The following is a 19,352-nucleotide window of genomic DNA, read 5'->3' on the forward strand; positions in this document are numbered from 1 at the left end:
CTGTCACTTCACGAGCAGTTGGGTGTTGCAGTGGGATTTGAGACAACCTAAAGTTTCTGTCAGTAGTTTAGGCTGCATTTGCACATCGCATCATATTGCAGGCTAAACAAAGCCTAAAATGAGTTTCCAATTCGTGAAAAAGATGTTGAAATGAGCCTGACGTGTAAAGAAAAAGTTGTGCATTTCAGGAAAGTTTCCCGACTCATGCGTAAGCCGCCCAACACATGGAGTTTTGGAGACATGGTAGGAAAAGACGCCCTGCAAGCTTTAAAACAAACATAAACGCACTTACTTATTTCGAAGTGTCGAGGTGGAAAAACTGCAAAGACAGCGCAGATCGACTTTTCACAACTTGGTCATCTGATGGCCAGCGTGAACACCAACAGGCACGAAAAGTCCTGCTTCTTCACTTCAGCCTGCTCGGCCCAGTCAGATCTCTCCGATCGGGATTGCTCATATCACCACAGTCACTGAATCAGGTCTGTGTCGCTTTCGTAGAGAGGATTTTGTTGTCTTATCTGTTGCTCAGTTCATCATCTACTCCACTTTGAGGGCTACACACACGCTACGTAGCTCAGACAGAGCCAGTGTGTGTGTGTGAGTGTGTGTGTGTGTGTGTTTCAAATGGCGGTGAAGCGCCCTCATCCGCCAACAATCCAATCTGCTCCATTATTACCACAGAGAGGACTGCCAGAGAGAGAGAGACCGCCACCGGGACAAACTTCCAAAATAAAGCCCTCTAGTGAGGAACTGCCTGCTGCCAAGCTTGCTGCTTAGAGCCAGAGTTGTAATGAAGTAGCAAATCAACATTTTATCTGATTAATGGTTAGCAGAGAGAGCCATAGCCCCACATTGTAAATCAATCTCGACAAAACCCATTTCAGTTTGATACTTCAGAAGACTTGATGTCTTACTTATACTCTTAGTAAGTTTGATACTGAAGTTCTGGGCATGTAGGCATGCAGGGGGTATTTTATTTTATTGTATTATTTTATTTTATTTTTTTTCTATATTTTTTTTTTTTTTAAATATTACATTACATTTTTTTGTTTTTTAATTCAATTTCGTTTAATTTAATTGTATTCTATTTTTAATTAATTTCATATTATTTATTTATTTTTTAAGAACACTAACGTGGGGAGAAAAAAAACATCAAAAGTTGTCTCTGTCTGGACATGACTGGGCTACATGCCCTCAGGACTATCTTTATAATTAACACCTACTAACTTGGGAGTGTTTATAGACACAAGAAAATAAAATAGTGGTTTTGAAGTAATTATTTACGACTATACCTTTTCGTAGGCTAGATGTAATCGTTTACTGCATTAGAGATACGTGCGTACGTGAGACAGCGTGTGAGCACGTGCATATAAATGTTTATAAAACACATTTTTGCGTGGAAACAAAACAACACCAGGATAAGCTGTATGATCCATGGGATCTGTAAAAACCTGCAACAAGCTCTGCTGCAGCTGACTCGGTCAAAACTTGTTTTTTGTGGTGTTTTATTCAACATGTTATGATGTGACTTAAACCTGAAAAATTTCTATCACATATTTCTCACATCACAGCCAATCGTCCACCTTCATATTGGAATTAAAACTGCGGAGCTCCAGGTGGGAGGCTTTCTGGTCAGACGTTAAAAAGAGGTAAGTCGTTGCCCTGGTTACTCGGTGCTTTGGATGGACACACCGGAGAAGATGGTCCTGATGGAGGTAGGTATTGAGTGATCCACTACTTTTTATGAACTGTGGCAACTTTCAGTCTCCAACACCCATTTTGATTTAGGATAAACTTTGTGAGATAATAAACCAACCAGTTTTATCTGCACATGAGCTCTGGTGTTTCTGTGGTTATTTTGCACCATGTCTGGTCGTTTGATGCGTATAATTCAATTTTACCGCATCTGCCGTGCGTAATTGTGTCTTCGCAGTGCGCAAACTCAATCCAATGAGCTAATGGATTACATACTTGTTGCCCTCAGATGATTGTAAAGAGTCAGAGTCATCTGAGTTATTCTGTTTGACAAGTGTATTAATCAGAACAAAACTTTTGTGCGAATGTCCGTTGGTTTAGGATCGTGAAATAAAAACACGAATAAACAGGTCTACATAATTTCTGATAGACTTCTATGGGCGTAACTTCACCAAAGTGACCAAATATTAGGCTACTTCCCGCGCTAAATGCTGAGAAGCTGCTTGAATTGCTGCGTCTGTAAACTATAGCCTCACGTGGAGGGTCCACTGGAGAAATGACGCCGCGAGAGGCTAGCCCAGAATTTCAGCTGTCAATGGGTATACACCCCCCGACCCAAGAGCCATCAATTAGCATGTAGGGCCCGCCCCGCCACGTGAGAGAAAAACACACCCAGCTGTTGCTGCTGCTGCTCAAATGTATGTATGTATTTGCCTGCGTGGACCTCGTGATAGTTTGTCTTCTCCGTATTTGTCCTCCAATCGATGATCATCCCAAGGCAAGCATCCATCAGTGTAAACAACATCAATTGCAGTAATAAAGCCAAGCATCGGGGTTTAACCCTTTGAAACTCCGCTTTATAGCAGACATGCTATTTTTGTTGTGCTGCTTTCAAATGCCTTTCACAGGTATTTAAGCCTTTGAACTTGATTTCAAAAACATTGGGAAAATGCAATTGGCAACTTGATAAAAAAAATGAAATAAAATAAAGTATAGTTCCACAAATTGCAATTATTAATAATTAGTAGATTTAGATTAAAAAATCTATAGTTAAAAAATAAATAAATAAATAAATGCCAGGGGAAATGATTATAACTACAACTATATTTAGAAGTATCACAATAACCTATTAAATATAATGTTGCAGAAATGTTTCAGAATTTAAGCAATTTTTTGTAACTTTGCCAATTAATTAATTAATTAATTTCGCAATTTTTTCAGGTAATTTTCTTATGCTTTTTCAAACTAATTTCTTGTTCGCTTTTTCGCATGACCACTTACCCCACTTTATATTTGACACTTGCACATTATGAAGTTATATTATGTGTCACTTGAGCCTGTATCCTCCGGTACTCAGATAGTACTAGGAAAAACAGGACAGAATGGCACCTTAAACATGGTCAGCTGTAAATAGAAACAAAGACAGACTGACAAACATACTGACAGAGTGACAGATGAGGCCCGGAGGGGCTCTTTTTTCCTATTCACCAATGCACCGATGCACTGTTGACATAATTTGTGATGCCAGGGGAAAGAAATGGAATTGGCCTGTCTGTGTTGAGCGGAGCCATCCTTGTATTTTTATATCCCCTGTCTCATTCTCATCTACAAGGTCCACAAGTTATGGCTCAGCTTTTCCAAGTCCTACAGCTGCAGCACATAAAAACACTCAATGAGATCAACCAAGGCTGCTCTCATGCAACACACAAACTGAAAACAAGAGCTTGTGGCACAATGAAAATAACTGACGTTTGCAAGTTTTGTGTAGAATGTTTACTTGCTATATTTAACTCTTTAAAACTTAAGCAAATTGGCTTGATTTCCTTTGAAAAAAAACATGGGAAGAAGTTACAAGTTACGCATTAAAAGAAATTGATTAACATCCCTCTCTCATTTAAAAAAAAATGTCCAGGTCACTATCTTGTCACCTTTTCCTAACTTCTTGCAAAGTGCAAGAAGTTAGGAAAAGGTGACAAGCTGCTTGATGCCTTTGCAGCCATTTTTTTTTTTCAAAAGAAGTCACATCAATTCGTTCAGGTTTCAAAGGTTTAAATGCATTTTAAAGGCGATGAGAGCAGCAAAAGAAAACTGATATTGTTCCTGGTTTCAAAGAATAAACAAAGGGTCAAATTCAAGCATTACTGACTGTAATTTTCTGACCTTTGTGACATTAATTACCAGACAGAAAAAAACTTTGGCAAACAATTTGTATGTACTAAATGACCTTTGAACATGTCCATGTATTGGTCAGCTGTGGGACAGAGAGCCTTGATTGGAGGAGACTGGGGGCGTCCTTTGAATTAGTTCCTTTGTTATGGAGTACTCATTCCTGTGATTGTGTGCTCTGAGTGATCATGTGGACTTATGCTGTATTGAATGTGACAACAGAACAATGCATCTGGCCCACAGGCTGATGCCACTGGGCCTGCACTGGAGGCCTGAAACTGGGTCCCCCCACCTCAAGCCACCCTCCTCAGCTACGCCCTCTGTGGGATGTTTGGTGAACACTGTTACAGCAGCTGTCAAAGTGCTTTTTACCCTGCCGGTCATATGTCTGCATGTGTATGTCTGTCTGCAGCTAATCTCGCGAACTATTAGATCAATTAGATTAATATATTTTGTGTACACATTTATGACTGTATGCTCAGTGATCTCTTGTGGTTGCAGTGATTTAAGATGTTTTTTAAAGCCTGTTTATTGACTGTTTTATACTATTGTTGACTGCTGACTCCTCACTCCTCCTAACTGGTCAGTGGGAGCTGCAAGTTTTCCACAAATTTCCTCATCTTAAAATAACAATCCTTATCTGTTGTATGCCTTATTTTGGCATTTATCATGGTTCAGGAAACTGACATTCATAGATGAATAAAATTAGGCATGACTTGACATGAATAAAGCGCCATTTTCTGTTTTCCTTTGCCACCATCTTGGCAGTAATGGTGTCTTTTTTGTCTGTCTTAACTTGTTGTTATTTCCTACTTTGTTTGGGTACAAACAAAGTTATCCCTTTGAAACTTGAGCAAATTAGGTTGATTTCTTTCAAAAACATGAATAGAAGACAATAAGAAATTACCCAGAAATGTGTAATAAATTAGAAAAAAGCACAAGAAATGAACGAAAAATTGTGTAAAAATAACAAGGACAAAAACAACAACAATAAATCAATCAGAAAAGAACGTTTAAAAAGTGATTAAAAATTCTAAGAATTCTGTAACAATTTTAAATATGATCATTATAAATATAACATTTCCCTTACTTTTCTTTTTCCCCAAGACATTTAACCCAAATAATTTTCTAATTTACTAATGTCTCTTTCTTGTGTTTTAGTTATCAAATTACATTCATTCTCATTATTACATCAAAGAGCTTGAGACCACTAACTATTTAAATAATCAAATTATAATCTAATCCTTACAAAGAGTCCTCAGGAAGTGACCTGCACTACATTTCTGCTGTAGTCCATGTTCATCCATTTCCAGTAATCTGTGTTAAAAAACTGGTGATATCCTATACATGTATATTTTAATATCATATTCATATTCATTGTTTTTTTTTGCAAATTTGTTGATAATAAAAAATCATTAAAATAACATTCCTTATGGTTGTTTCACAAGATTGTTTAGTTTTCCGTTCCTTAGCCGCCTAACTGAGCATCAGTGCTTCAGGCATAAATCAAAGCCACATTCCTATAATTGGTTTTCTGCAATAGCATGCTTTTCAATAGCTGTGTAGATCTTTTCCGTGCTTGGCTGTCTGTTTTTTTTCTTCCACGTAATGAAAGAGTGGCCTTTGTGTCATCCCCTTCAAGTCACCTGTAATGCATTTAGCGCAGTTCCACATCACAAGTGTGGCCGCTCACAACTGTGTCAGCACCCTGCTGCCCATTAGATTAGGATAAAAGAGAGGAGATGGCCACAGGGGGAACACACACACACGCACACACAAACACACACATAAGAAAAACAACAACAACAAGCAAATTTAAGGACGGATCACTGTGCTCCTGGTTCCATATCCTCTTTATTACAGAGCTGCTGATGGACTTAGAAGGATTCACAAATAATTCACTATTAACACTTCTGAACCCCAATTCAGTGTTACGAGTCCCTAACCTGCCATATATATGGCAGCAGGAGGTAGGTGGGATGGACGCAGTGAAGTGGGAAGGAAATTGAAGTGAATTGGTAAGATTGCATGGGATGAGTAAGATCCACAGAGTATCAGCATGAGAGCCCCACCATGTGCAAAACAACACAATTAAGAGGGACGCTTAGCTTAATCACTGAATGCATCATGCAAATGATGTTTTTTTTTTCAATGGCTACTTTAATCTTGGCTGTTATCGTAGAATACAAATCAGAGACTTAACTCTAATGAAAGGAGGAGAGAGTGAAAAAGAGTGGGATGCAACAAAGGTGAAGAAGAGGGACAGTGGAAGATGGAGAAGATAATGTAAAAAGCAGAAATCTGAGACAAACAGGGAGAGCTGGTTTAATTATTGACAATTATTGACAGAGCAATAAAACTATAGATTGTAGCTGTTACTTTGCACTTAACCTTGTGTCTGTAGGTTTACTCATATTGTTGTATTGACTCTTCTGCTGTAATATCTTTACATTCAAAGGATTAATAATGCTTGATCGATACGAAATTCTACCACCACAAACCAGCTTCAGAAAGCAAAAATATATTTTCAGCTTCTTTTTCTTAGAGACTGTTCATCATTTATGAGGAAGAGGGGTTGGTGCAAAAAGGGGGAGGGATGTCAAACAATTTTTTAGACATTGTTTTTTATTTTGGCTTAGGAGAGGGACATACAACTTTAAATGATTTCATTTTGTTGTATTTTAAATAACCTCTGAAGTCCCAAACCCAAGGTTAAATCACAACATTTATCATAGCCACAGACTGTTAAAACTGAAATTATCACTGGATTTTCATATTTATAATGTTCCTCGGACACATTATGCATGCTGACCCCTTTCATTAGGTAGTAGAACCAAATACAAGCTTAAAATAAAATGAAATTACTTTGTCAGCAATCTCTTTATTATGTCGCTGTTTAAAACTTAACCAAAAATAAATTGACTCTCCTAAATTGACGAGATCCTGTAATAACATAAAATTCTGTGCTCCTGCATGCAGCACAAAGGTGAAAAAAACAAGTTTTTTTTTCATCTACAGGATTTTGTTTTCAACTTTTCACTTCTAACTTTCAAGATTAAAAAAAAAAACAGTCACATCTCAGCAACCCCATAAGTGAAGGCAATAGTTGTACTGTGTCCATCTCGCCTATTATTTATGTCTATGTGCAGAAATAATGTTTGCAATATGTATACTCAATAGAGAGCATCAGATTAAATTTCTGTGCAAGTTTATTCAAAAAGAACTACTTGTTTTTGCAATAATTCTACCTGATAAATGAGGTTTTTCAAACTTCTTATATGACCTGTTTTACAAATGCTGAAAACTGTATGCGAACCAACTGAAATGAGGCCATTGATGGCATAAAATAAGATACTATACATATCCAACAGCATGAAAACTTAAGCCTCATTGAGCAGGGAAAACCGCTGGGAATATATAGGAAATACCTCAGCCAAAACATTCTTCATATTACATAAGTAAACAGACTGTGTCCAATTCTGCTGATGATTTTTTTCTGCTGCTTCAGGCTGTTTAAAGATCACTACAAACTGAACTGCATTAAACTCTGTTTCACACAAACAGGCACACCTCTCAAACACTTGGCATTATGACAAGCTTAAGCTGTTGTAAGAAGAGGCTTTTCATCTGTCCCTGACTTCTTTTCTCTTTTGTATACACGGTATTTACAATACACTGGTGTCTCCACATGTTGCATGCATGGTGTGCTTTTAGTGTCTACATACTGTTGCAGACTTCTGTAAACTGTCTTGGGTCACTAAACATGGGTTTCTTCCTCATGACAACACATCCCAGGGGCCCCTTTGATTGTGGATGACACGAGGCAGCTGGAGGTCTGGTGCTCATTCCAAAACACGGCCAGGGGTACCCCCCCCCAAACCCTTGCCACCATTATGTAGGGATGTGCGATAATGGTCCACAGTCTGCGCTCTAAACAAACCCACCTTGAAAATAAAGCAAGTTCCAGCAGTTGATCCAACACATCCTGGCTGCAACACACAATAACTTCAGTGTGTTTACTTTAGTCAGCATTCGCATATAAGTAGTTCTTCACTCATATAATTCTTTACATACTGTCTTTACTGCAATAACTGGTGCAATAATTCAACTACAGCAATACTGTGTGCTATTTCTAAAATGTGCAATATTCTTTCAACTCTTGAATGTAGGCCATATTTATCATGTTCACACTTACATATATATTGTTTTGTAGATTGTTGCATCAGACACGTGTTCTAACTTTACATATTACTATGCATTGTGTGGTAGAATAAGGCACATAGTTTGTTTTTTTTCCACACTTTACACACTCAGCACATTATATATATATATATATATATATATATATATATATATATATATATATATATATATATATATATATATATATATATATATATATATTTTAAATTCTTACATACTAGTGCAAATTGATTTTAATATGTATTCTGATTTCTTCATTCACTCAAACTGTTATCATCTTACATATTCATCCACACTGAGAGTTGCAGCAGTCCTTGTTCAGCAAGTGTTTACCTCCAACGGCTCTATCAGGATCACAGAGTAATAACAGAGGATTAGGCAGTCATTCCCTGCCTACCGGCCCTAAAAAGAAGTTCCCAGGGTTTATATGCTATTTTTTTAATGCGGTCGACCTTCACTGTCGTGCATATATACACATATATAGGCACACAAATATAAAATGTGGGTAAATAACTGTGGAGTGATGACCGAAGAGATAGACGTCCTGTTTACAGAGAACAGAGATTAGCTGAGTTGTAAAGTCAGATTCTCTCTCTGTCTCTGTCTCTCTCTCTCTGAGATACACACAAATCACGCACAGACGCACACACATGCAGCAGCCAGCTCCTCCATCATTTCCCTTTAAATTTCACCGAGGGAAAAAAAAAAGAATCAATCTCCGCTTCACCACTATTCAGCTCAGCTTAATGCACCTAAATTGCACCAATCATGGTCCTATTCTAAATCTGTATGTCTATGAAAATGATTGCTGAGACAAAAGAGCCTTTTGATGGAAAGGCTGGTGGTTGGGCGGGGGGGCATACTTTTACCAAAGACTTGTGGTTACCTAGGGGAGTAGAACAAAAGGGCATCAGCGGAGCGAATTATCTTGTCAGGCCGTACATCCAGCCATTAGAGCATGTGAACACTGCCGCCAGGGACACTGAATATGAAACAGGTGGCAATTTTCAGTAGACAAACACAAGTTAAACGTATTATGTGAGATATGTCATCATTTAAGGGCTATAATTGCACTGCAATTCAGATTTAGAAAATCAAAACATGCAAAAGCAGATACGTAGAAAAGATACTATAGCCAAGAATGTGTACATGTGGGTTTGTACCTCCATTTTTATGCAGCTAATGAGTTCTTGAGAGACTGAATTACAGACCCTGAATTATCTACAGTAAATAAACTTGGCAAGGATGTCTGTTCTGCTACTTGGATGATTTCAAAACTGTGTCTAAAGGTTATTTTCAACAACTGCAAAGAAAATTCTATGGTAAACTGGAAAGATGCAAATCTACCGACTCTAACCCCGGAGACGCAGAGATTTTTAAAGGTTTACACAATGGAACAAGTGACGGAGAGCCTGCAACTGAAAATGGAAATTTTGACACAAAAGTGTACACAAGTCACACCATATCTAGGATTTTAATCCCATGGAATGGGTTTTTGTAATAGATTTTATTACGATGAAATATCATTCAAACTATCATCGTTTTCCACTGTAGCCAAACCTGCTCTGCTGTTAATGCCTCCCCTCTCTGTAAATCTCAGTTTCAGATTTATTTGATTTAACGTATTGAACTATATACTTAAGTACAGTGTTTACTTTTTTGTTTAGTTGTTTTTTTAAATTTTTTTATTCTTTAATGATTATTTATTTGTTTTTATTTTTTAAATGTAGAATTTTTTTTTTGAAAGGTCGTATGTCAGGGAATGTTCTGTTACTTGAATAAAGAAAAGAAAAAAGAAAACACTTTAAAAAAAAAGATTATTTCCAACATATCATCTCTGTGATCATTGAGGCACTTTCTAGTCAAACAGTCATTTAAAATGTACCTGGTGTCCTGAGGAGGCAAGTGGTGTGCTGTCATACAGAATGACATTGTGTGACTGGGCTTTGGTTGGATGTTTCTGTTGTCAAACAATTAGATTAAATATATTTGTAGTCTGAAAGGATTTTTTTCTACTTGGCATCTTTAAAATGTCAAAGTGATAATGTCTAGCTGCAGTTGCTTCACTTAATTAAGAAACACATAATTAAACATTGCTGCCTTGTCAATGCACTGTGTTAAGTGATGTATTTTTCATCACATCTGTTGTTGCTGTTATGATTTGTTGTCTTATTATGTGTTGGATGCTGCTTTTTGACCTTGCCTAAGATAGGTCCCACTCGTAAGGTTTTCATCTCGTTTTGACTTTGAGTTAAATGAAGTTTATATATACAATAAAATAAATTATCAAAGGCAGAGCTCTCTGTAACCAGGCACTGAATCACACAGCCACTAGTAGCGCTGCCTGGTGGCCAAAACAGGATTCCCTCTTTGCTTGCTGACATACAGATGTGGATTCAGCGCCTCATGCCAGGGCTGACCTCAGACGAAAGGAAGGGAAGGTAAAAGAAGAATACCATCCAGTGCTCGCAAGATTTCAAACTTGTGAGTATGTGCATTAGAGGAAAAGAAGAAGAGAGACGGAAAAGGACAGATCAGAAAACGTGACTCAAAGATACAGAATTGTTTTGTCGTGATTATCTAACAGTGATTTGTTGGTTATTTAACAGACACTAAGTAGTGTTTTCAGTCTTGTAAGAGCCTGAAAGTGTGACTCATCCACCACAAGAAAAACCTGTAATTCATTTGAAGAACAAAATAATTGTGCAACCAATAAAAGACGTCAACATTTAAAATCAGAGGAGTAGCTTTTATCAAAGGCATAATTTCTTAATAGCATGAACATAAAATACATAAGTATGCACATTCAAGTGCTTGTGTTATGGTTTGCTAGTTTAGTCCAATCTTTGCAGTAAACTAACGTACAGCATAGATCAGAAGTCAAAGGATTTTGTCTGGAAGTTATGTAAGCTGACTTTTTGTAGGTGAGTTGTTGGCACAAACTCTCAACTGTAAAAAAACCCCAAAACAAACAAAACAAAAAAAAAAACCTAAGTGTCTCTATCACATTTTAAATTGAGCAGTGGGCCACCTGATGAGCTAGCAGCTCACTTATTGTAAACCAATGTCATAATATGATGAATAATTAAAATAGCATATACTTATCACATATTTAAATGACATATAAGATGAGTAAGGCGGCAAAAAGTGATTTTTCACTGTGACTTTTTAGCACTGTTTTTTTAATTTTGGTTTTCTGCTTCTGCACCCGAGTCTGTTTATCTGTGTGTTCCTTCATCCAAAATAACTGATTGAACCCATCAGTTTTGCTGCTGATCCAAGTCATTAAATCCCACAAGCAATGCTCCAGCCCCTGAGACACTGCACACATGTGGTATACATTACTCAGGAAATGCTGTAGTGTATCTTGGTGTCAGGATGACGCAGCAATGAGGTCTGCGGTTTTCATTCATCTGGCAGCAGCAGAAAATAGATAACTACTTGCCGTAGAGTTTGACTCCTGAACATCTCAGTAACCAGGAAATGCCGTCCAGAAGACCTGACAGGGACTCTGCTACTGTATCCTGCACCTGAAAGAAAGCAAGAGAAACACAAACACAGGTTAAAAGTCTCCTCAAGCTGACACTGAATGCACTAAATGCTGTAGAAGCCTTTTAGTTGGTCAAATATGGGAAAATTACCATCCAGGGGTTCGCCAGTTGAGGCAGGCCGAGTCTCTTTGCCATGTAGACACAGGGGGTCCGACTCCCGGCCCTGTTTCTGCTGCTAATAGTTTGCAGATTGGTTGTGCTAACGGTTTCTGCTTCTTCTCTGGAGACACAGGAAAGCACCAGCAGAGGCCTGGATGCTACACCCTCGGCAGAGTTCAGCACAGCTCGAATCTGAGCCACTTCAGACTCTCCCTCACCTACCAGAGAAAAGTTTTTTTATGCATGTTTTCTGTTCTGAATATTTATATTAATCCTTTGAAACCTGGGCAAATAAGCTTGATTTCCTTTACAAACATGCAAAGAAAGTAATGAGCATCTTAAATGTCTTCTGTAACATACTTTTAAATATATTATTGATATAGTAAAATAATAATCTATAATGAATAAAATAATTATGATTGTATTTACAATCATAATTATTTTCCAGACATATAGCTTTTTAAAGATAACTTTTTAAACTGACTATTTTTTATACATTTACAGGGCATTTCTTTGCAAGTTCATCATTGTCTTTTTCCCAAAGTTTTCAAATAAATTCAAACCAGTTTGCTCAGGGCTCAAAATTCAGGGTTTAAATACTTGTGAACGGCATCTGAACACAGCAACAGAGGTGCAGAAACACACCAGAATGTCCTCTTAGCTCACCTCTCCCAGGCTCGGCATTGGCGACATAGATGAAACCATCCACCACCTGGCACACTTGCTGGACCTGAGGAGCAGGGGTGTAGATTAGACAGCCTGAGTCATCTGTTCCTTCGATTGTAAAAAGTTTATTACTGATGCTCTGCTGATGCGCTCTGGCTCTTTCCCTCTCTGCCCTGCACACAAACACACAAAGTTTATGGTGATTTTAGCAATAACATGCAGACAAAGATGATAATTGCAACTCAAAATGTAAATTTAAATACAAAGTGCTTACCTGTTGGTTGAGTACAGAGTTAGGATGTTAAATTTGTGTTGGTTGTTGAACGTGTAACTGATCCCTGAGCCAATACCTATAAAATGATACAAAAAAAGGTGTAGTTACATTTTGGGATTATCTTTCCTGATAGTTACCACTGAGAGAACAATGTGGGCCAATATTGCCACCTAGTGGACAACAAACAAACCCACAAGTAAGATATCGATGCATTTAAAAAAATAAAATAATAAAATCTCCTGATTGAGTCTATATTAGGGCCATAAATACAGACAGTGAAGGTATTGTGGTTGCAAAGGAGCCCATAAGGTGAAAGGGTCCATAGAGTCCTCTCGAATGATTAAGGCTGCCACTTCAAAAATACGATCATCTAAATATCATGTAAAGAGATGATACAATATACGGTGAGCTGGTGTGGACGCGAAATTTGGCAACATAGGGCCCGTCATAATAGTGCACTGGTGCCTGTTGTGGCTAACGTATGCCACTGGTCTCTATGTGACTGAAATTATTTGCATTTCATCTGCATTATAGTTTGGCAATACAGCAATATGAAGTGAAAAATCTTGTATTTAAAAATGATTTAGAGGTAGTTTTGTCAATAATGAGAAGAGACTGGGAGAAATGTATTCAGCATCAATGTCATCTCACCATTTATCTGTCTGTTAGGAGTGCCCGACACAGGAAGTACATCTGGGGAATGCATGAGTCTTGTGACTAATGAGACGTCCAGCTGCTCCATGCCAGGGCCAAACATGGCATAACGTGGTTCAGAAGAGAGCACCAGAGACTGAAGGAACGAGGTCACGACCTCATATGCCGGCCGTGAGGGAAGCCAGTGTTGTCTGCAGGATGGGCAGCCTTTCAGGTATCTGTTGAGACAAAAATGGTTGCCAAAACAATTCTGCCTATCAAATTGTTACCTTGATACAGGACGATAGAAACAGATACTCACTCTGACATGTAGTCAAATCTCAATTCCTTCCCTCTGTCATCGCCTTCTTCTCTATCATCCAAGCTCTCGTCTTCATTGATCAGCGGTGCATCCAGACACTCCAGTTGGGGCATGCTCGTGTGATCAATGGAGGGCCAGTGTGGCATGTCCCTGAGCAGGAAGTATCTCCACAGCAATGGATCTCTAACCATGGCCCTCCAGTAGCGACTGGTGGCTCCCAGGCAGCAGATATCAGCAGGAGAGAGAAAGGTCATGATCAGGAACTGTATGTCCACCTTCAGGAGGAAAGGAGTTAATGAGTATTTCAACAAAACAGAACAGGAGAGTGTCAAGAGCTATGTGAGAGATGCAAACAGTGAGGAAATACTAGACAGTCACCAAGAATCCCTGAAAAGCTTTAACCTTGGTGCCACATAAAAATGTAGTGTTAAACAAATGGTTAATTAACCTGTCTCACAGTATAAGTCCAGTACACGTTACCTAATAGTAGGTGAACAATCCAACACTTTGAATTTTACTTCACAATGACAGGAGGAGCCGACATCGACGGATCAAAAAGCAACATCGCTATGAATGCTTGGCTGTTGTAAAGTAGGTTATTATTATTGTTTTTAAATAAGCATGCTTTGAGATATATGCAATAACAACTAAGTGGCATATCCTGCACATGTGCAATATTATCATGACTATGCAATATGTCTATCATACTTTCTGCTTTAATACCCTATTTTTTTTAACTTCAAAAAACAAATATATATATATATTTTTTGTTCTTATAGCCTACATGTGTCTTTAATTTGTCTGCTTGTGTATGAAGCTCTAAATTGTATGCACCACTCACCTGTCAGTTATGATGTGCTTATTTATATCATAGGGATAGGCAATATATTGATATAATATCGATATCATGATATGATACTAGATATTGTCTTAGATTTTCTTAATGTTGTGTCTTTGCAAGATTTTAAAGGCTGCGTTACAGTAAAGCAATGTGGTTTCCTGAACTTAGCATACTGCTATAGCTTTTCTGTTATTTTCCTTTACCCACTTAGTCATTATATCCACATTATTGATGACTGTTCATTTATTAAACATGTTATTGTGTAACACACACACACAGTTATAGCAGGTGTAAACAGCACTTTAATGTTGTAGCTGGGGTACTTTAATCCGTCTTATTTTAGAAATATCGTATGTGACGTAATATCAAAATGTACAAGTGTTAAATATTAGGCAAATGCAGAGTGAAAAAGTGGCGTAGAAAAAGGAAGAAACTTGCAGTTCACGTTTCTTTTGTCCCTCTAATTGTTGCCGATTGTACGGCAACGTGTCAGAATCAAACTCGTACGTTACATTTACTAATGCTTAATTTGAATCTGGCATTGCCCTGCCTCTGTTTATGATATGATTAAAAACAGACGTTTTAAAAGGACTTTGACCACAATATACTTTTAGACAGCGGACAACTGTCGAGCATTGACATAGAAGAGTTGACTCACCGGTAACGTATCCAGAAACCCCGGCTGTCTCTGTCCTCCGGTGTCTTCAACAGGCGTCAAGTCGTCTTTGACAACTTTCCCACCGTTTGGAAAGTATCTGTCTCTGAAGCGCCGGAGGCTGCGGATCACCGCGGACTCACTGAGCTGCTGGGCCGGTCCTGACATGACTTCAGGTGTCAGTGCTCTTTGGTGAAAACCTAGTTAAAATCACCAACACGGACCCGGGAAGAGACGTCAACATATTTGACGTTCACCTATTTTTCACATGATCACGCTTCCTTGTTGCTAGCGTCAGTGCGGCATTGTGGGTATTGTAGTTCTACAAGAACAAAGCTAAGTCTGGATGGGCGAGAGTTGCAATGCAAAATAAACGGATTTTTCTTAAAACAACGCGCGTGTTTATTGTCAACGAGGACATAAAAAACAGAAAATGACTTTTGTCCAAACAACACAGATTCTCTATTTATAGTTATACTATCAACATTATTCAAGTGGCAGAAAAATGGAACTTGCAATAGATGGGAGTACAAGTGGCGCATTACAAAGCTGGTATGAACAAATCTGAACATACTTCAAATAGTCATGAATACATCATTGTCAAACAGTTCTTTAACACCTCTCTTTGCCTTTAGTGTGTATATTTTTATACACACATACATATATAATGTATAAGCAATATATTAAAAGCATAACAAAATGGCAACGAAAACAATAAATAAAATGTTACTGTGCAATGTCTCATTTCCAGCTGGATTATCTTCAAACTCGTAACAATCTTTTTTAAAAAAATGAAAGGAAAAAAAGGTCAATTTTATTAATAACCTTTTTATATTCATATTAATGTTATTATAACACATTCTCAGAGCAAAATAAATGCCCCAGTCAACAGTCTGGAATCAACATGATAACTGCTGTTTCAGCAGGACAGGGCAAAAAATTATTCAACAGGCTCCTTTGCAGACCCTGCCAATTTTACACCACCTATATTATCCTTTCTAACCTCTCTTTCACCTGCTTTGGCCCGGCCTGTTTGGCATGGGATGAGGTTGCCTGTAGACACTGATCCAAAGACTCTTTTCTCCACATACACTTTCTCCCCGTGCCTCCTCTTAACCTTCCACAACATTACACCCCAAGCTGATGGGTTTCATTTTTATTTGGGGTTGACACACATTTGAATACTGAACTTAGATCTGTGCCTGGGGGCAACTTCAACACAGGAGCAGCTTGGTTCACTGTAAAATACTAAGGATTTCCTTGGCATTCTCTGTGTTCCAGCCCTGGCCCTGCAGAGGGCCCTCGCAGGCGAGCACGTATTTGTTGAGGATCTGTGTGCCAATGTCCCGAAACTGGAGGCGATCTTCTTTGCGCTCCATAGTGTCAGCGCTGCAGTCCTCGTACTTGACTGCCCAGAAACACATTTCCCCGATGTACATCATTGTCAACAGGTGTGTGTCTGAGAAAATGCCTGGCCAAAAACACAAAGTAGTGAGAATGATTAAAAGGTCTACTTGAAGAATTTTTTTCAAGTTCTCCTCAAGCAGCACAACCGTTTTTGTAATGCAAAGATAACTGATAACATATTTACCTTCAGACAGGAAGCTTGCAGTAGCAGTGTCATGGAGCACCACCCCATCATTGAGCTTCACAGAGTTTCTTACCTGCAGCATCCGCATTAGGTAGCGCACCCCTTCCTGAATACACTGTTTTAAAATATCAGAGTAATATGAGCATTAGGTCCAATGTCAGCATGCACCACCTAAAAACTTTGGATACTAAAAACAAAAGTACAAAGTAAAATCAGACAAGCTTGTGTTTTTGTTCGAAAATACAATTTACTGTATCGACTGAGATTTTATCACACTGTTGCACCTTTAAGAATGTGTCCTTGTTTTTCTTAATCCACTGTTTTCGTTGGTGAAGGGTGTGGCAGTACATGTACAGCAGAGCTCCACGTCTCCAATAGAGGCATTCTAACAGCTCCAGGCCCAACACAGACTGCACCTATTAGAGATCAAAAGGCATGAAAAGTACTGTTAGACAATGACATGGAACTAAATGTGTGCTTTTGGCAAAAATATAAAAATAAAGACAACAAATACAGCTCTTACTGGGAATACCTGATAATCTACCAGAAAAAAAACTTAGACCATGCAACAACAACAAAAAAAAAATCATATTGAGACACATATACACACTTCTTGTGCTGGTGCTAGCCTCCCCACCAAAACTTCAGGCTCGGTCAGGTCTTGCAGCAGCTGCTGGATTTTAAATGGTGAACATTGCTCAGGGAACTCCTGGTCCACCAGTTTATTCTCTTCATAAAATGTGATGTCTAGGATCACCTATACAATGAAAAACAAATATATATACACACACACACACCTGATAGTGAATACATTGAGCAAGAAAAAAAGCATCATTTTCAAAATCACAAAAATCTCGTAAAGTCAGCAGATACAGTTACCTTCCTCTTCTCACTAAATGACTTTACTGAAGTTTTTCAATAACAAGGTTGATCAAATCAGGTATGAATCCAACATAAAATACCTTGAAGTGGCAGATACAGCCCTTTTCAAAACTCTATAAAGCTCCCTCTCAAAAGCAAACGTCAGATCCAAGTGTTATTACTAACATCTAATTAATTTCTCTGAAATTTTTGAAAGTTCAGTGGTAAACACTTCCTTAATAACTGGCAACTTGATACTAAAAACCTTTATTTAGCCTTTTCAGTGTTGATTTTTAGACCAAATCACATCACCAAGACAAATCCCACCAACAATCTACAACTTATCACTGACTCCAGATTTCATTAGTTTTAATTTTCCCTCATCCGAGCATCTTTTAAAGCGTGATCCTCTGCAGGTTTGACATTCATAGGAGTAAAATATCCATCAGTTTTAGTTGATTTATCTGTTATGTGACTTATCAAGCAGCACTTGCTTGTTACATCTTATTAAATTTGAGGATGTCCTTCCCTGTTTTCTATAATTAGGCATTACCAAAATACCTTTGTGTTTTGGACTTTTGAACAGATACAACAAGCATTTTGAATATTACCTCATTTATTCACTATGTTCTGATGTTTTATAGACTAAATGATTAGTCGCAAACAGAATCAGCTATTAGACATAAAAGCAAATAATCATTAACAGCAGTTCTACAAATTCAATGAAGTTTAATGTTATAGAGTACCTGTGTGTAGTCCTGAAGCACCTTGGAAAGGTTGCTACTCTCCCCTCCTTGCCTGTAATAGCTTTTCAACTTGTCTAGTATGGCAGACGCATTCTGTAAATAGTCATCATCTATGGAAGAACGACATGTTAACATGTTACCATTTGTAGATCTGAAATCAAGAAAAAAAATCTCCAACTTAACACATTTCAAAATACCTCTGTTGATGACTGATGCTTTGTATTGACACATTTTTTGCAAAAACAATTCGACTGACGCAAACATAGTATACTGACATGGCATGAAATGTGCATTTCCAAACGTTTGTCGATGATTAAAAGACGATGGAAAAAGAAATAATTCAATATATAATAATGGCAACTTTACTTCGGCAACTGTAGTTCATTTACTATTACGCAGCACCGTGTTTCACGGTCAGTTGAACGTTTGTCAACATTAAGCTAACGTTAGCGAACTTACGCTAGCCGTTAACTCGAACACACAGACAATCACAAACAAGCATCGGTTAATGAGCACACGTTTCTAAAATATTACTAAGCTTAACAATTTGCCGCCTGTCAGCAAACTGCAGGACAAGTATTATTTGTCAGCATGCAACATTTCATCAGAAAACAGCTGTTGTTGTAGTTGCAAGAGAAATACCGTTAGCTAGCTTGCTAGTTGGCTAATAAACCGAACAAGGATGTCAGCTTCGCAAACGAGGTGCCGAGCGTGACCACGAGACAGAAAAATAATGAACAACGACTCATCGATACCTTGCTTCTCAGCTCTGAGACTGGAACACTTGATGTCTAACTCAAATATCCTTCTCTCCAACTCGAAACCTTGTCGCCTGTAGTCGTCGGCCATGACTAAAAAGTATGCGTCACGTGAGCCAGGGATTACTCACGTGCTCATAGGATGTCACGTCAGTTTCCAAGACATCAGTGTTGTATGTGTGCGCGTGCCTGGAGAGGCTATAAAAAACACCATGCACCTTGCAACCACTATCAAAACTTACTGTATAACTTATTTCACCCCTGAGTTTGAAATAACGTTATGCATTTTAA

At 38.1% G+C, this 19,352-nt stretch overlaps 3 protein-coding genes and 1 long non-coding RNA gene across 4 annotated transcripts in view; 1 reads left to right on the plus strand and 3 right to left on the minus strand.

Annotated features, from left to right (window-relative positions):
• The window catches only part of ghra (growth hormone receptor a), a 40,803-nt gene extending 40,162 nt beyond the window's left edge, over positions 1 to 641 (minus strand). The window contains exon 1 of the mRNA XM_042488406.2: positions 293 to 641. The gene's annotated coding sequence lies outside the window, so the exon portion shown is untranslated. The remainder of the gene's footprint in view (positions 1 to 292) is intronic.
• LOC148189742 (uncharacterized) lies at positions 321 to 4,608 on the plus strand. Its single transcript, XR_015776429.1, has 3 exons — positions 321 to 479; positions 1,572 to 1,715; positions 4,105 to 4,608. It is a non-coding gene; the product is annotated as an uncharacterized LOC148189742 (long non-coding RNA).
• Positions 4,609 to 10,799: 6,191 nt separating this feature from the next.
• Positions 10,800 to 15,395, minus strand: fbxo4 (F-box protein 4). Its single transcript, XM_042488363.2, has 7 exons — positions 15,109 to 15,395; positions 13,610 to 13,884; positions 13,306 to 13,526; positions 12,655 to 12,730; positions 12,381 to 12,553; positions 11,706 to 11,932; positions 10,800 to 11,594 (listed from the first exon to the last, which is right to left on the minus strand). Exons 1-7 carry the CDS (start codon positions 15,271 to 15,273, stop codon positions 11,502 to 11,504), a joined length of 1,230 nt encoding a protein of 409 aa, XP_042344297.2. The 5' UTR covers positions 15,274 to 15,395; the 3' UTR covers positions 10,800 to 11,501.
• An 88-nt stretch (positions 15,396 to 15,483) lies between these two features.
• rimoc1 (rab7a interacting mon1-ccz1 complex subunit 1) lies at positions 15,484 to 19,217 on the minus strand. Its single transcript, XM_042488365.2, has 6 exons — positions 19,059 to 19,217; positions 18,304 to 18,413; positions 17,307 to 17,453; positions 16,981 to 17,112; positions 16,697 to 16,811; positions 15,484 to 16,576 (listed from the first exon to the last, which is right to left on the minus strand). Exons 1-6 carry the CDS (start codon positions 19,150 to 19,152, stop codon positions 16,341 to 16,343), a joined length of 834 nt encoding a protein of 277 aa, XP_042344299.1. The 5' UTR covers positions 19,153 to 19,217; the 3' UTR covers positions 15,484 to 16,340.
• Positions 19,218 to 19,352: the final 135 nt, after the last annotated feature.

Source organism: Plectropomus leopardus, chromosome 4, assembly GCF_026936395.1.
Source record: "Plectropomus leopardus strain MGB_pleo_1.0 chromosome 4, ASM2693639v1, whole genome shotgun sequence".
NCBI lineage: Eukaryota > Metazoa > Chordata > Actinopteri > Perciformes > Serranidae > Plectropomus > Plectropomus leopardus.

What these genes read in the sequence shown, in the direction of transcription:
- rimoc1 (XM_042488365.2), bottom strand. Translation starts at nt 19,152, where the DNA reads ATGGCCGACGACTACAGGCGACAAGGTTTCGAGTTGGAGAGAAGGATA. An exon ending in ACAAGGACACATTCTTAAAG is followed by an intron (nt 16,812 to 16,980) that starts GTGCAACAGTGT and finishes ATTTTAAAACAG; the next exon opens with TGTATTCAGGAAGGGGTGCG. An exon ending in TGCAAGCTTCCTGTCTGAAG is followed by an intron (nt 16,577 to 16,696) that starts GTAAATATGTTA and finishes GTTTTTGGCCAG; the next exon opens with GCATTTTCTCAGACACACAC.
- fbxo4 (XM_042488363.2), bottom strand. Translation starts at nt 15,273, where the DNA reads ATGTCAGGACCGGCCCAGCAGCTCAGTGAGTCCGCGGTGATCCGCAGC. An exon ending in GGTTTCTGGATACGTTACCG is followed by an intron (nt 13,885 to 15,108) that starts GTGAGTCAACTC and finishes TTCCTCCTGAAG; the next exon opens with GTGGACATACAGTTCCTGAT. An exon ending in CAATGCCGAGCCTGGGAGAG is followed by an intron (nt 11,933 to 12,380) that starts GTGAGCTAAGAG and finishes TTTCTCTGGTAG; the next exon opens with GTGAGGGAGAGTCTGAAGTG.